The 14,453-nt window shown below is 36.3% G+C and overlaps 1 protein-coding gene across 1 annotated transcript; it reads left to right on the forward strand.

The window, feature by feature from the left end:
- Positions 1–2,099: 2,099 nt before the first annotated feature.
- LOC107677143 (V-type proton ATPase 116 kDa subunit a) lies at positions 2,100–14,258 on the forward strand. The gene is made up of 19 exons (XM_016471930.1): positions 2,100–2,268; positions 2,797–2,875; positions 3,426–3,523; positions 3,692–3,820; positions 5,694–5,815; positions 5,921–6,047; positions 6,415–6,497; positions 7,189–7,282; positions 7,406–7,618; positions 7,745–7,895; positions 8,257–8,390; positions 8,518–8,678; positions 8,762–8,855; positions 9,736–9,854; positions 10,413–10,620; positions 11,039–11,116; positions 11,280–11,397; positions 13,391–13,562; positions 13,986–14,258. Exons 1-19 carry the CDS (start codon positions 2,152–2,154, stop codon positions 14,071–14,073), a joined length of 2,385 nt encoding a protein of 794 aa, XP_016327416.1. The 5' UTR covers positions 2,100–2,151; the 3' UTR covers positions 14,074–14,258.
- Positions 14,259–14,453: the final 195 nt, after the last annotated feature.

Consider the following 14,453-nt stretch of genomic DNA (forward strand, 5'->3'; position numbering starts at 1 on the left):
TTATTTTTCTCTGCAAGGACCACCTACAACAGCGCCGCAGCGCGAGTTGGCATAACGTGTAACGTGAATTGACTTTATTTTCGCATAGGCCTATAATCATTTTTAATACAAATGCGAACAAAGCGGTCATTTCATTTTGTCGTTCAAAAAACCAGCGCTGCGTTTTTAAAACAGCAGCTTGTCAGATTCACTGGCTCTGTTTTTAAAAAGTGCAGCTCTTCGGTCCATGAAATTAGAAAACGCGATCATGTTCAGTTCAGTCTGTTTTCACCGGATCAGTTCATTATCGGAGCAGAAGGGGCGTGAATCACCTGAGCTCTGCTGGAGAACAGGGCAAATTCAAGCTCAAACCGGTGTGTACCGTTTTGCTACGGTTTCCGGTTTGAACGACATGTTTCCTGGAAACGGTGTGCAACGGGGTTGGTAATACTTACAATAATTTATTTCTAATATAACAGAAGAATAATAAGTAATATTTACAGAATATTACACTTTACAGAAACATACAAATAGGAAGATGCAGAAAGGAATGTGTTAATTCTTCCAAAGAGTATGGAAGGCTATGAAGCGTCCCTTCCTCTGCAGATGGAACAAAGTGGAGTCTTTTGTGCCTCTGTCTGAGACGATCAGTCCTGAGCCATCAGCCCTCATCATTCCTCAGGTTTTGAGTCCATCTCTTTCAGCTCTACACTGGACAACATGTCCAAAACATCTTCGTCCCACTCTGAGGACAATATAGATGAGAGAGAAGGTGACTATAGCTGCAGCATGTGGGCCAATAGGAGACCCAGCCTGCATCATGTTAGTGTTATGAAACAGGATATGTGGGGCCAAGACGGCATTTCCAGCATCCCAGAGAATATGTATACTTTGCCAGGTGAAGTGCCTGTCAGTGTGCCATCAGTTATCCTGAGTGCTCAGGGTGGCACAGATGCTTCTCCTGTGAAGAACAGTGCAACAGGTGAGACAGAAATTACATTTTAATTAAATTTAATTGAATTTTAGTTGAATTTAATTTAATTTTAATAAAATTTCAAATTATTATTATTATTTTATTAGAACAGCACAACAGGTGATTATATAACTATATCTAAAAGTTATAACAAAATAAATATGAAAGTGACGTGAGGCCAAGTATGGTGACCCATACTCAGAATTAGTGCTCTGCATTTGTCCCATCCAAAGTGCACACACACACAGCAGTGAACACACACACACACCGTGAACACACACCCGGAGCAGTGGGCAGCCATTTTTTGCTGCGGCACCCGGGGAGCAGTTGGGGGTTCAGTGCCTTGCTCAAGGGCACCTCAGTCGTGGTATTGAAGGTGGGAGAGAGCACTGTACATTCACTCCCCCCACCTACAATCCCTGCCGGACCTGAGACTCGAACCCGCAACCTTGGATTTCGAGTCCGACTCTCTAACCATTAGGCCACGACTTCCCCCATTGTGAACATAAGGTATAAGAAAAGAACAAATAAATCTCTTTTTATTTTAAGGACAGATATGTTTCGAATAGTTGTTTTCTTTTCTTTTTCCTCACTTTAGCGAAACATACAAATAACGAGGAGAGAAGAGGGCTCTTCACCAGACTGTGGATGGTTTACTTACTGCTGTGCTGCAAACAGCTATCAGATTCAGTCAAGTCTGTCTCTCCAAACTCTGAATTTTACTACACATACTGAGGACAGTGGAGATGAGAGAGGAGGTGATGATATCTGGAGCATGCGAGTCGATAGGACAAGCGGCCTGGATATTGTCAGTATTTCAAGCTAAGCGTATGACAAAACTACAGCAGCAAGCAAAACGCAGAGGAATGTTTGCCAATAAATATTTACAAACGAGACCAATGTTTCATTGTGATCATATGCCATGACAATTATGTGAGGTTAAGGTTATTTACTTACTTGAAATGATCAAACTAAAGGGAATGCGTGCTGTGCTGCAGGGTTGTTAATCATAATTTGGTCTGGATGGCTCAGCTGCACTAGTGGTGTCAATATAGATCCCGAGGCCACACGAGAACACTATTGATCTCACAGACAGACATTTAATAGACTGACTTACAAAAACCAGACAATCACTGCTGCTCAACCAGCAGTATGTGAGCTGCTTCTGTTCCTCCAAACTATCCAGAACAAACTCCAGAATGAGTTCTTTATTTCGTAGTGAGGAGATGTGTCTCGTGCAGCTGTTTTTTCAAACCGAATCGGCTCACAATTGCATCAGTGAACTTGGGCATCTTGGATTGGTTCAGTTTAAAGATGTGAGTAATCTTTGTACTGCTTGAGTGATGTGTGTGTGTGTGTGTGTGTGTGTGTGTGTGTAAGTGACTCCATTCAGTTTAAGTGGCCTGTGTTGTTGAATCGAATGACATTGTAGCTAAAAACGTGTTTGAGCATCACTAGGCCATCATTTATTTTGACATTTGTCTGATTGTCAAGTAAACACACATCCATTGATTTATAAATGTAGGCTAGTCTGCTTTTGGCAGCATGCACACTTTCTAGTGCATATAGTGCAAACTCACTGCATCATTCTTCAGTTCGTATTGAACGTTCATTGTCACAGAATTTGACTTCTCACCATTGGTTGAATCAATCAATGCACAACACTGCAGAGCCAGAAAAAAATGACTGTGTACGTGATTACTGTATGTATGTAAATTAATAAGGGAGTCATTTAAGAAGCTAATAGGGCTTCAGTCATCTAAAATAAACCAAAACCATCTAAATTCTGCCTTGATATGTTAGAATTTCTTTGTGTATTAAGCTTTTTTTAAATGATCTTACAGCTGAATCCTGGTGTAGCGGCATTTCAGAGGCGATTTGTGAAAGAAGTGAAGAAATGTGAAGAAATGGAGAGAATTCTGAGTAAGAACGTTTGTATTTTATTATAAGATGAACTAAGTTATCATTCTGAGCTCATGAATAAACATTTCTGCTGTAAATGTTCATCATTTTTAAGCCCTAAAGGTGAGTTGCCTATATTGCAAAGATCTATTTCTCATCCATTTTACACATTGAATCATTCATTATACTGGATCATAGACTGCAGAAGGGATCTAACATTAAAACTTTGATTACAGTTGACTCATACTCCCTATATTCATTTAAAGCAACTGTATGGAAGTTTGTTACTTTGAAATATCAATTTCAATGTCATTCTGATGGTACATTGACTTATAATAAGGTGAATGGCTTCTGTTTCTTTCCCAAACGTCTGTTCTGGGAGAATATAAGCTTGGTCAACAAATGCACGTGTAAAGCCAGCTATCCACTGTAATTACAACTTTAACTTTAGGCGGTTCCAAAGTTGCAAAAATACACAAAACTACATGCAGTTGCTTTAAATGTCTTTGATATAATTAACTTACTTCAAAGACAGTCATGCTGGTTTCTCTTGAAATTATACATCATTTAGGGTATCTTGAGAAGGAGATGGTGAAATCTAACACTGTAATTGCTGCAACAAAGGAGAAGGAGATGGTTCCCTGTGCCAGAGATGTTCTGGAGCTTGAGGTGAAAAACAATACTTTTCATTTTATTAATATGTTCTTTTAAAGTTCTTCTCAGTTGTGGCCTTGACCAAATAAACCCATTTTCTCTTACTCTGTAATAACAAAATTTTACAGACAAAAACAAATTCCGAAAGTTACTGTGACATAATGCTTGCCTTCAAACCTTTAGTCCACATTTGAGAAGTTGGAGCAGGAACTGCGAGAAATCAACCGTAACCATGCCGCACTCAGACAGAACCTCATTGAGCTGATGGACATTGACTCTCTGCTGAGGATGACTGAAGACTTCTTTGAAGAGGTGAAGATCTTGAGATGAATTTTAATTTATTTTATTTTTAATTATATAATATTAGTATGCTTTAATATTTTGAATTAGCTTTTTTATATATTTAGTTTTAGTTTAAGTAATTTTGCAATGTGCTTTTGTCTTTTTATTCTTTTTTTATATATATATTTTCTAAATATTTCAATTTACTTTTACAGTTATTACAGTTTTAGTTTCAGTAATTTTTGTACTTCAATTTAAAATGATTTATCTCAGGTACTTGCCAAGGCAACATTTCTCATTTTTATTTAAATTTAAGTTTGTTTTTCTGATATTTATATTTTATTTTGTAGCTTTATTTCAATTTTTATGTTTATTTATTATTAGCTAGCTTTATTTCAATTACAAAAATCATTTTCAAAAGTATTAGTTTTAGCTTAAGTTAATAATAACAAAACCGATCATAATTTAACATATTTATTGTAACTTTTTTTTTTTCAAATATTTTAACCAAACGAAATGTATTTTAAGGCCTTGATTTTTACTTAAAGGAGTCCTATTATGCTCTTTTACAAAGTCTTGATTTTGTTTTGGGGGTGTACTAGAACATGCTCTCATGCTTGGTGGTTCGAAAAACGCATTATTTTTCACATAATTTACATTATTAAAATATCTTTCTCCCCAGGCTGGCACAAACGGCTTGATTAGTTCCGGCTTTGATGAAGGTCCGCCTTCCGAAAAACAAAATGTGTTGTGATTGGTTAGCTGTCCCAGTGCGTTGTGATTGGCGAACAGCTTAGACGGTGTTTCAGTACTGCCCCACCCCTTGCTTCGTCTTTCAACAAAAGCTTTTGGGCGTATCCGGCAGGCACTGTACTCACTCATGTTGTGGAAGCTGTCCTCAGTAAAATGCGCAGCACACAATAGCAAATTGGGGTTATAATGCTCAGGAACAGAGTTAAAAAATTAATTGCAACCACTGTTTCCTGACATCATCTGCTTTCGGAAGCCCAAATAAAGACGTTTGGGCACGGAGGTGAAAAAAACAGCGTTTCAGGCGGTCGCACAGCAGACAAGAAGCACAGCGTCGCGTCGCACCACGTCTTTAAAATTCAAATACATTATTTTCTATGAGTGTAGGCACACCGGCGGTGCCCAGCTACGTCGTGTTTTACTTGTAAGAATTGTTCTAGACATGCCGAAAATTTGAAGCTACAGCACAGCAGCTCTTCTTCTTGGTTTTCTCTGATGCACTAACTCTGCAGCAGCACTTCTTCTTCATCGTCTCGTCTGATGCACTCACTCAAACAAGCGTTCTAACCACAACCTCACTCCTCCCCACCCCACAACCATTCCAATTTCTGTAGGCGGGAATTATTTTTAATGATATTCTAATGGGCCGCTTTGTGATATCACAAAGCCCGGAAACCAACGCTGTAGTCCAAACGAGCTGTTCGTTGTAGTTCTTGAAAAGGGATTTTTTTTTAACTAAATATCTCCCTTTGGAGTGAACTTTGAGATTTGTAACTGTCTAGATCTTTTTTATGCCCAAACATACACACTACACACTGACTAAAATTAAAAAAGTGAAAAAGCATAATAGGACCCCTTTAATATTTAAACATTTGCATGTTTAGTGAACATCATTTACTTGTATGGTCTTTTTAATCTTGATTTTTCAGGGTGATTCACCTTCAAGTCAACAGAACAATTTTTATTTGAAACATTATTCCCAAATGCTTGAAGTGAAGTTCACCCAACCCAAAAAAAAAAAAAATCTGCCATAATTTACTTTTTTTTTGCGTGAAACAGAAAGCTGTCCATACTACTCATTGCAATGAAAGTGAATGGTTTCCATGTACAGCTTGATCTACTTAAGTCTGCGTTATGATTGCTTGTGTACCAGGCCGAATCGCTGCTAACCTACTCTGAGCCTCCCTCTGAAGACTCAGTGTCTATGACCGTCTCATCACACATAACCAGCCGCAGAAACAGCAACTCCAGCACCTCTGGAGCTCTACATCTTAGGTACTGTACATTTAAAATATCTTGTCCCACTTATACACAAAGGTTCCAGTTAAAACCAAAAAAGATACCGTACTTATGACATACTGTGTCTGTACACATTTGAAGCTTTATTGCAGGTGTGATCAAACAAGAAAGGTTTCCTGCTTTTGAAAAGGTTCTTTGGCGCCTTTTTCATGGAAATTTCGTCCTTCGGCATGCAGAGATGCAGGCCACTGAGGAACTCCAAGCAGTGGTGAGAATATTTTATATTCCCATATTCCTATTTTTAAGTTTGTTTTATTTTTGATGTTCTTTCACACTCAACACACTTCTGCAACTTATATGCACAGCTATATTCCCATTCTACATACTCCAACATAATAATTACTTACAACATGGTCTCTTCATATGTGTTCTTGAATATTTAAAGCAATCGATAGCTTGGTATCAGATTGTCAATACACATCACACATGCTGCTATATTACTTGTTTGAAATGGACATGAATCCATTTGATATCGATTTTTTGGTTTAGGACAGATGGTGAAAGCTAATGTACAGTTGGGTGTGTGTTAATATTATCAGAAAAATGGTCAGTAAATATATGTTTCTTTTAAACAGAGGGGAGCTGTGAAGAAGGACGTGTTCATTATATTTGTCCAGGGAGATCATGTGCGAGAAAAAATCAGAAAAGTGTGTGAAGGGTGAGAGACAGTGGAGTCATTCTCCAAAAATGTTGAGTTTCCCGAATTAGAAAATTCTGTTCAATACATTTCCCCCCACAAAACTGATGGTATTTATTTTAATATGTTATTTGATTTTATTTCACAAATGTAAAAGGGTTGTAGCATCACTAACGAAATGATAATATCAATAAAAAAGAATCTATATACTTTCTATATATTTAAAAAAAAAATCAACATAAAGACAAAGAAAAAATAACTCAAATTAAAAAATCATATATAAAAAAAATAAAAAATGAAACATAAAAAAACTTCTTGCATCTTTGCATCTTTTTTACTCTGAACTTACTTTTCAACAACATTTTCTATTTTTTAAATACATTTTTAATGTTGATAACACCAATGACAGACAGACTTAAATAAATGAATGAATGAGTGAGAAAACCGTTCTTTTTAATAGTTTAATATGATTTCATAAAGTGTAGGTTTATAGATTAATGTCTTTTATGTGGAGTTTCTCGGCTGTTTGACTATATATAGCTACTTGGCTATATATTTTTTCATGATATGTCACCATAAGTAGCAGTTTAACTTGGCCCAAACAATCTATTTAGATCTAAGTATGAAAACTGTAATTTTATTTGATGGCCTTATTCACATTTGAATTCTAAATGAAATTTCATCATCAACATTATTTCTACAATCCTTAAAGATTTCGTGCCAGCTTGTACTCATGCCCCAAAACTCTGTATGAACCCAAGCAAATGAGTACCAGCGTAATGACACAAATGGAAGATCTTCGGATGGTGAGTCACATCATTGATTATTTCCAATTGCAAGTGTCTTTTCAAGTGTGTCTATTTGAGAGAATCAGTATTCATAAATAAATGTAGGAAATAGCTGTTTTTATGTCCACATTCGTTGTAAAGATCCTGAGAAGAACTGAAGAATATCGTGCCGGTGTCTTGACGCGAGCAGCGGAGCACGTCCAGGAGTGGGGCAGTAAAGTGAAGAAGATGAAGGCCATCTACTACACCCTCAATCTCTGCAACATAGACATCACGCAGAAGCTGATCGTGGCAGAGATCTGGTGTCCTGTGTCAGATCTCACTTTAGTACAAAGCGCCCTGATTAAGGGATCTGTAAGTATGTTTATATACTTCCTTGAATAAATATTCTGCAAACCATCACTAATATTTCAAAATGGAATATTTGCAAGTGGTTTTATGACCACATATTCCGCCTCTGGGTTTCTCTTTCTCTTTTAGGAGCAGAGTGGATCCAGCGTGACTCCAGTACTGAACCGAATCCAAACCCAGCAAACTCCACCAACCTTCAACAGAACCAACACATTTACTGAGGGATTCCAGGCTATTATTGACGCCTATGGGGTCGGTACTTATCAGGAGATCAATCCAGGTGGTTGACTGTATAATTTCATATATTATTTCATTGCAAAATTTAATATGAATTAATAACATATTTTTAATAATATACGTGCATATATTTAATAATATATTAATATATTTAATGCATTATTTAATTGCAACATTTAATATGAATATATATATATATATATATATATACCCTGCTGTTCAAAAGTTTGGGATCAGTAAGACTTGAAGTCTCTTATGCTCATGAAGGCTGCATTTATTTGATCAAAAATACAGAAAAAAACAGTAATCTTGCAAAATGTTATATCGTTCTGATCCCAAACTTTTGACCGGTAGTGTATATATGTGTATGTATTATAATTTACTTGCTCCGTTTATTTTCTCAGCTTCATACACTATTGTAACCTTCCCTTTCCTGTTTGCGGTGATGTTTGGAGATTGTGGTCATGGACTGGTGATGACGCTGTTTGCAGTCTGGGTCACTTCACAAGCTGAATCTTTACGAAAGTGGAAAAATGAGGTATTGAATACGTGCTCTGATCTCTTGTTTGCATAATTTGATTTTTTTTTTTTGAACTCTGATTAGTGTCTTTTAGAGTCTTTTTACTTATTATTTTCACTAGTCATAATTGTCTTTCTCCTCCCAGCTGACAGATGTCGTGATCGGGGGACGCTATATTATCCTGCTCATGGGAATGTTCTCCATATACACTGGCCTGATTTACAATGACTGCTTCTCCAAGTCCTTCAACATCTTCGGCTCTTCCTGGTGTGTTCTGTCCATGTTTCATCCTCACGGGCCGTGGCAGTACGTATGCTGGAGACCTGCAGACTTTAAAGTAGTCGTTTGCTCTTTTCCTTTCTGATATATATATTTTTTCTTTATCTCAGAAATGAAACGCTGCATGAGTATCACCATCTTCAGCTGAACCCATTTGTGCCTGGAGTTTATTCTGGAGACCCGTATGTGTTTGGAATTGACCCGGTCAGTGCCTGTAAAATCTTGTTTCTACAGAATTTCTTTCCCTGGACAGTTTTAGGTTATGCATACGTTGAAGTTGAACATTTTGTTGTTTTTCTTACATCATGTGATCTTGGATTGTGTTTACAATGATTTGAGAGTTTGAATGGGAGTTTGGTTGTCTTACTGTGTTTTATTCACTAGGTGGCAGGATTTAGCTGTTCTGATGCTGTGCATTAAAGGGATAGTTCACCCAAAAATGAAAATTTGATGTGTGTCAGGCGCCGGCTGTTGAACGCGTTCAGGATGCGGTGAAAATCAGAGGTAAAAAACTATCTAAATACTGTTCAGTTTCTTGCACAGACCGATCATTTCGTGTCTTTACACATCAGTGTATCGTCACGAGCCGCTGGGTTTAATTTGGTTTTGTTTGTGTATGTTTTTTTTGACTCTCAAAGCCGTGATTCCCATCCACTGACATTATAAGACTGACAGACTGCAACGGTTTGAGTTAAAAATCTTCGTATGTGTTCTACTGAAGAAACAAATCACCTACATCTTGGATGCCCTGGGGGTAAGCAGATAAACATCAAATTTTCATTTTTGGGTGAACTATCCCTTTAAGAATCCCTTTTGTTCCTAAAGTTCACAACATATGCAAGGAAATAGAGGAGTACTTTTAACAGCAAGTGAATATAATAATAAATAAATTAATAAATTAAAGCAAAATGACTGCTTTCTATTTGAATATATTTTTTATGTAATTTATTCCTGTGGGGCAAAGCTGAATTCTCAACATCATTACTCCAGTCTTCAGTGTCGCTGTTATTCCAAACTTCATAAATGTGTAGATTTGCACAGCAAAGATTTTGAACAATTGCATTGATTTACATTTTTGTTTTAGGTTTGGAATATTGCATCAAACAAGCTGTCCTTTCTAAACTCCTTCAAGATGAAGATGTCGGTCATATTGGGAGTCAGTCATATGCTCTTTGGAGTCGCCCTGAGTTTGGTGAACTTTGTGTGGGTATTTGATCTCTTATAAATTAAGGCAAAATAAATTTTTTAATCAATTTAAATAAATTAGATTGTCAAATGCTAATGCAAAACATGAATCCTCTTTAAGGACATAAGTTGTTATACTGAAATTTTATGATGTAATAATGTAGGCTTTTGTCTATTTTGTCTAAAGTAGAAAAATGAGATGCTACTTGTACATAAATCTACACTGTAAAACATTATATAAGTCATGGCAACATATGTTTTTCCTTTAGTTTAACGCATTAAAATAATGTAACCAATTTCAACTGCACTTTTTAATTTATACGAGATTCAGCTCAACAAAATAAAAATAAAAAAAGTTGAAATGAGCAATTTGACAAATTTAAAGCAGCAACTTCAGTTTTTTTGATTGAATTAGATAGTAGAGGTTATTATGATTACAAGGTATAGTTGATCGTTTTAAAAGTACCATCTCTTCACAAAGTCCAGATAAATTATGATTAATTGAAGTTCTTAACCCTTGTGGTCATCATTGTTCAGAAATCTGTGACATTTTGCTTTTCTCGTTGCCTCGTTCAGACATTTCCGAAAATTCCAGGACATTTTCCTTCAGTTTGTTCCACAGCTGATCTTCATGCTGTCTCTCTTCGGATACCTGATCTTCCTCATCCTCTATAAATGGTGCATCACTCTACGCTCTGAAACGGCTCCCAGCATTCTGCTGCTCTTCATCAACATGATGCTGTTTGATTACCAGTCTGAACATGTGCTTCTGTACAGAGGACAGGTTTGGATTCATGCTCCTCTAAAAGCTGTTCTTTACTCCTGGCTTTTCGTGGCCTAATGGTTAGAGAGTTGGACTTGTAACCTAAAGGTTGTGGGTTCGAGTCTTGTACTGGCAGGGATTGTAGGTGGGTGGAGTGAATGCAAATTCACTCTCTCCCACCTTCAAAACCACGATTGTGGTGCCCTTGAGCAAGGCACCGAACCCCCAACTCCTCCCTGAGCGCTGCAGCAAAAATGGCTGCCCACTGCTCCGGGTGTGTGTCTTCACTGCTGTGTGTGTGCACTTAGGATGGGATAAATGCAGAGCACTAATTCCGAGTATGGGTCACCATACTTGGCCACACGTCACTTCACTTCTATATTTTGTGTCTAATAATATTTTCATATAAGTGATTGTGACTAATAAGGTCTCTACACAGGTGTTTGGGAACAATCTGAATGATCAGCATGGAACAGATACACGCTCTTCCTTCTCACAACATCAGAAGGATGAGATGGTAAGCTTTTGGTATATGGTAGGATGTTGTTTAAAACCTACTGAATACTGTTACTTTATGTCTTAAATAAAACATAATATGCAAACATACAAAATGCTCAAATATCTTTAACTATGCCGTACAACCAAAGAGGAAAGATCATTTCATCTGTTTTCTTCTTCAGGTAAGTATGGGTGACATCTTTGTGTATCAGGCCATCCACACAATCGAGTTCTGCCTGGGCTGCATCTCCAACACGGCCTCGTACCTTCGGCTCTGGGCGCTCAGTCTGGCTCACGCAGGTTTGTCCTGTCGCAGTACTTGCACAGTAATAAAACAAACTGCATGATCAGTACAGAGAGTAACGGCTTCCGATTTATTATCTGTGTTCTTTATGTTTTCATTTGTGTCTGAGTGACTGATTGTATCAACAGTGAAATGTTTTATGAGTAAATGAAGGTGTGCAGTTTATGAGGACACATACAATGATCAAGAACACCAGAACGTGTTTTACTTTTTTTTTTACCTTCCCTAGTTTTTAGCATATTAATGGAATACATGGCTAAGTGCTTTTCAGAATTTAGTTCTGAAAATGCACTATTGGTCATAAGTTTGGAATAATAATTATTATTATTTTAATGTTTTTAAAATTAATCTGCAAGAAATGCTCTGCATTCATTTGATTAAATACAGTAAAAACAGTAATATTGTATATAACTTTATATAACTTTTTGCTGTTTTCCATTTGAATATAATTTAAAAAGCAATCTATTCAGTCATTCTGAATGCTGATTTGGTGCTCAATTAATATTTCTTATCAACATCAATGTTGATGTTAAACAGCGGCTTAATATTTTTGTGGAAATCTTAAGAAATTTTAGGACAAGTAAGATTTTTTTTTATTAAAAAGAAATGAATACTTTAATTCAGCATGGATGTATTAAATTGATCAAAAGTGACAATTATAATGTTACAAAATATTTGTTTAAAAAAAAAAGCCTTTTTATTTACTTTCTATTCATCAAAGAATCCTGAAAAAAATATCACGGTTTCCACAAAAATATCAAAGCAACAAAAACTGTTTTCAGCATTAATAATGATAATAATAACCATAACTAATAATTGAGCAGCAAATCAGAATGATTTTTAAAAGAAACTTTAGTTATAGAGCTTATTAGTATAATTTATGTGTCCGTAAACATGCTAAAGGAATAGTTCACCTCAAAATATCAGTAATATCTAGTGCTGTCAAACGATTAATCGCATCCAAAATAAAAGTTGTTGTTTACATAGTATATGTGTACTGTGTATATTTATTATGTATATTTATAAATACACACACATGAATGTATATATTTAAGAAAAATATGTTACTTTTATATATTAAATATATTTATATATATAATTTATAGGAATATAAATACATACACGTACATACATGTAAATATTTTCAAAATATATGCTGTGTGTGTGTCTTTATATATTCATAATAAATATACACAGTACACACACATATATTATGTAAACAAAAACTTTTATTTTGGATGCGATTAATCGTGATTAATCGTTTGACAGCACTAGTAATATCATTATTTCATACCAACCCTCATGTTGTTTCTAAATGTGAATGATTTTTCTTTGCACTGTGCAACACAAAAGTACATATTTTGTTGATTTTCAGTGAACAACAGTTTAAATGTCAGTCTGCTCTTCACACAACCCAATTTTTGTTGTTATTGTTAAAGGTGCTGTATGTAGGATTGACACCGAGTGGTTGAACTAGGTATTGCAGTCCAAATTCTAAATATTGGAGAGGGTTTTTTTCACCCGGCCCCTCCTCCTCAGACTTGACGCACACGCAGGTTGCCAGATTGACGACACCAACAGGAATGAGCGCACTTGACGATGAATGAAATGAAATACGCTGTGTTTTCCGCCAACTGGCAACCCGGGGTCCCGAAATACAATTGGGTAAACTGGCAGTGGGCGGGTTTCACAAACCAAAACAGAGACCGACATTCCGGCCCGGAACGCACATTTTCAAACGAGAATAACTGACTGTAGCATTGTTTTTCAGATAAACAAGTATGTTAACTTAGCATGTTTCTAAAATATCGGCAAACATATGGTATTTTTATGCTTTAGTAGAGTCAAAAACTTACATACAGCACCTTTAAGAATGACTCGAGAGTGAGTAAATGACAATTTAAATTTTTGGGTGAACTATCCCTTTAAAAAACACACACTGACAGAGTGAAATGAAATGAGGTTAATTAAAGGCCATATCGTCTGCAGAGCTGTCAGAGGTGCTTTGGAGGATGGTTCTCCAGGTGGGCCTGAAGATCTCCTCTGGTATGGGTTCACTCATGCTGGTAGTGCTGTTTGCTGCTTTCGCTGTTCTCACCGTGACTGTTCTTCTGATTATGGAGGGCCTGTCTGCCTTTCTGCACGCTTTACGACTACACTGGTAAGAACAAACACATAATTCAAAAGCAACGAGTATGAGACTTCACTTGAATTCTTTTAACAAAGAAGTTATGAGAGTTATCATGCATATAACAACCTTGCACCTTGCACTTGTAAGCTGCATGTTAGTCAAGGTATTTGACTTGTTCCTGACCTTTGACAAGGGGCATGTTTGTCTGTCTATTTTCAATCTATTAAAGTTTACATATATCTGGCCCAAAAGTCTAATGTCTCTGTACTTGAAGTGTGTCCAAATTTAGCATTAATAGTGTGAGTTTATCGTGAGGTTCAGTATATGTACTGTTACTACTAACCACAACAAATGTTTGATCGGTTTACAAAGCATGTTTAAATATGATAAAAAAAAATAGCACAAAGTGATATGAATGTAGGTAAAGTGACATTTTCATGTGTTTGTTTTCAGGGTTGAATTTCAGAACAAGTTTTACGAGGGATCCGGCTACAAGTTCACACCCTTGTCCTTTGACAGCCTGTTAAAAACACAGCAGTAATAGTTTTTATACGTGCTATTCTTGTAGTTTTTAATGTAAATATAGTTTTGTGAATGTAACAAATGCATATTTCAAATCAGGGGTCTTCAACAGGGATCTCACAAGAATTGTGTAAAATGAAATTCTGAAAATTCGCAAGATGTAGATGAGTTTGTTTCTTCATCAGAACAGATTTGGAGAAATGTAGCGTTTACATCACATTACAATGGATCCTCTGCAGTGAATGGGTGCCGTCAGAATGAGAGTCCAAACAGCTGATAAAAACATCACAGTAATCCACACGACTCCAGTCCATTAATTAACATCTTAAGAAGTGAAAAGCCAGCATTGCTTCTGGCTAAAATATGAAAACTTTTGATGTGAGAGGACAAAAGGAGACT

Source organism: Sinocyclocheilus anshuiensis, unplaced genomic scaffold (genome assembly GCF_001515605.1).
Source record: "Sinocyclocheilus anshuiensis isolate Anshui unplaced genomic scaffold, SAMN03320099.WGS_v1.1 scaffold392, whole genome shotgun sequence".
Classification (NCBI taxonomy): domain Eukaryota; kingdom Metazoa; phylum Chordata; class Actinopteri; order Cypriniformes; family Cyprinidae; genus Sinocyclocheilus; species Sinocyclocheilus anshuiensis.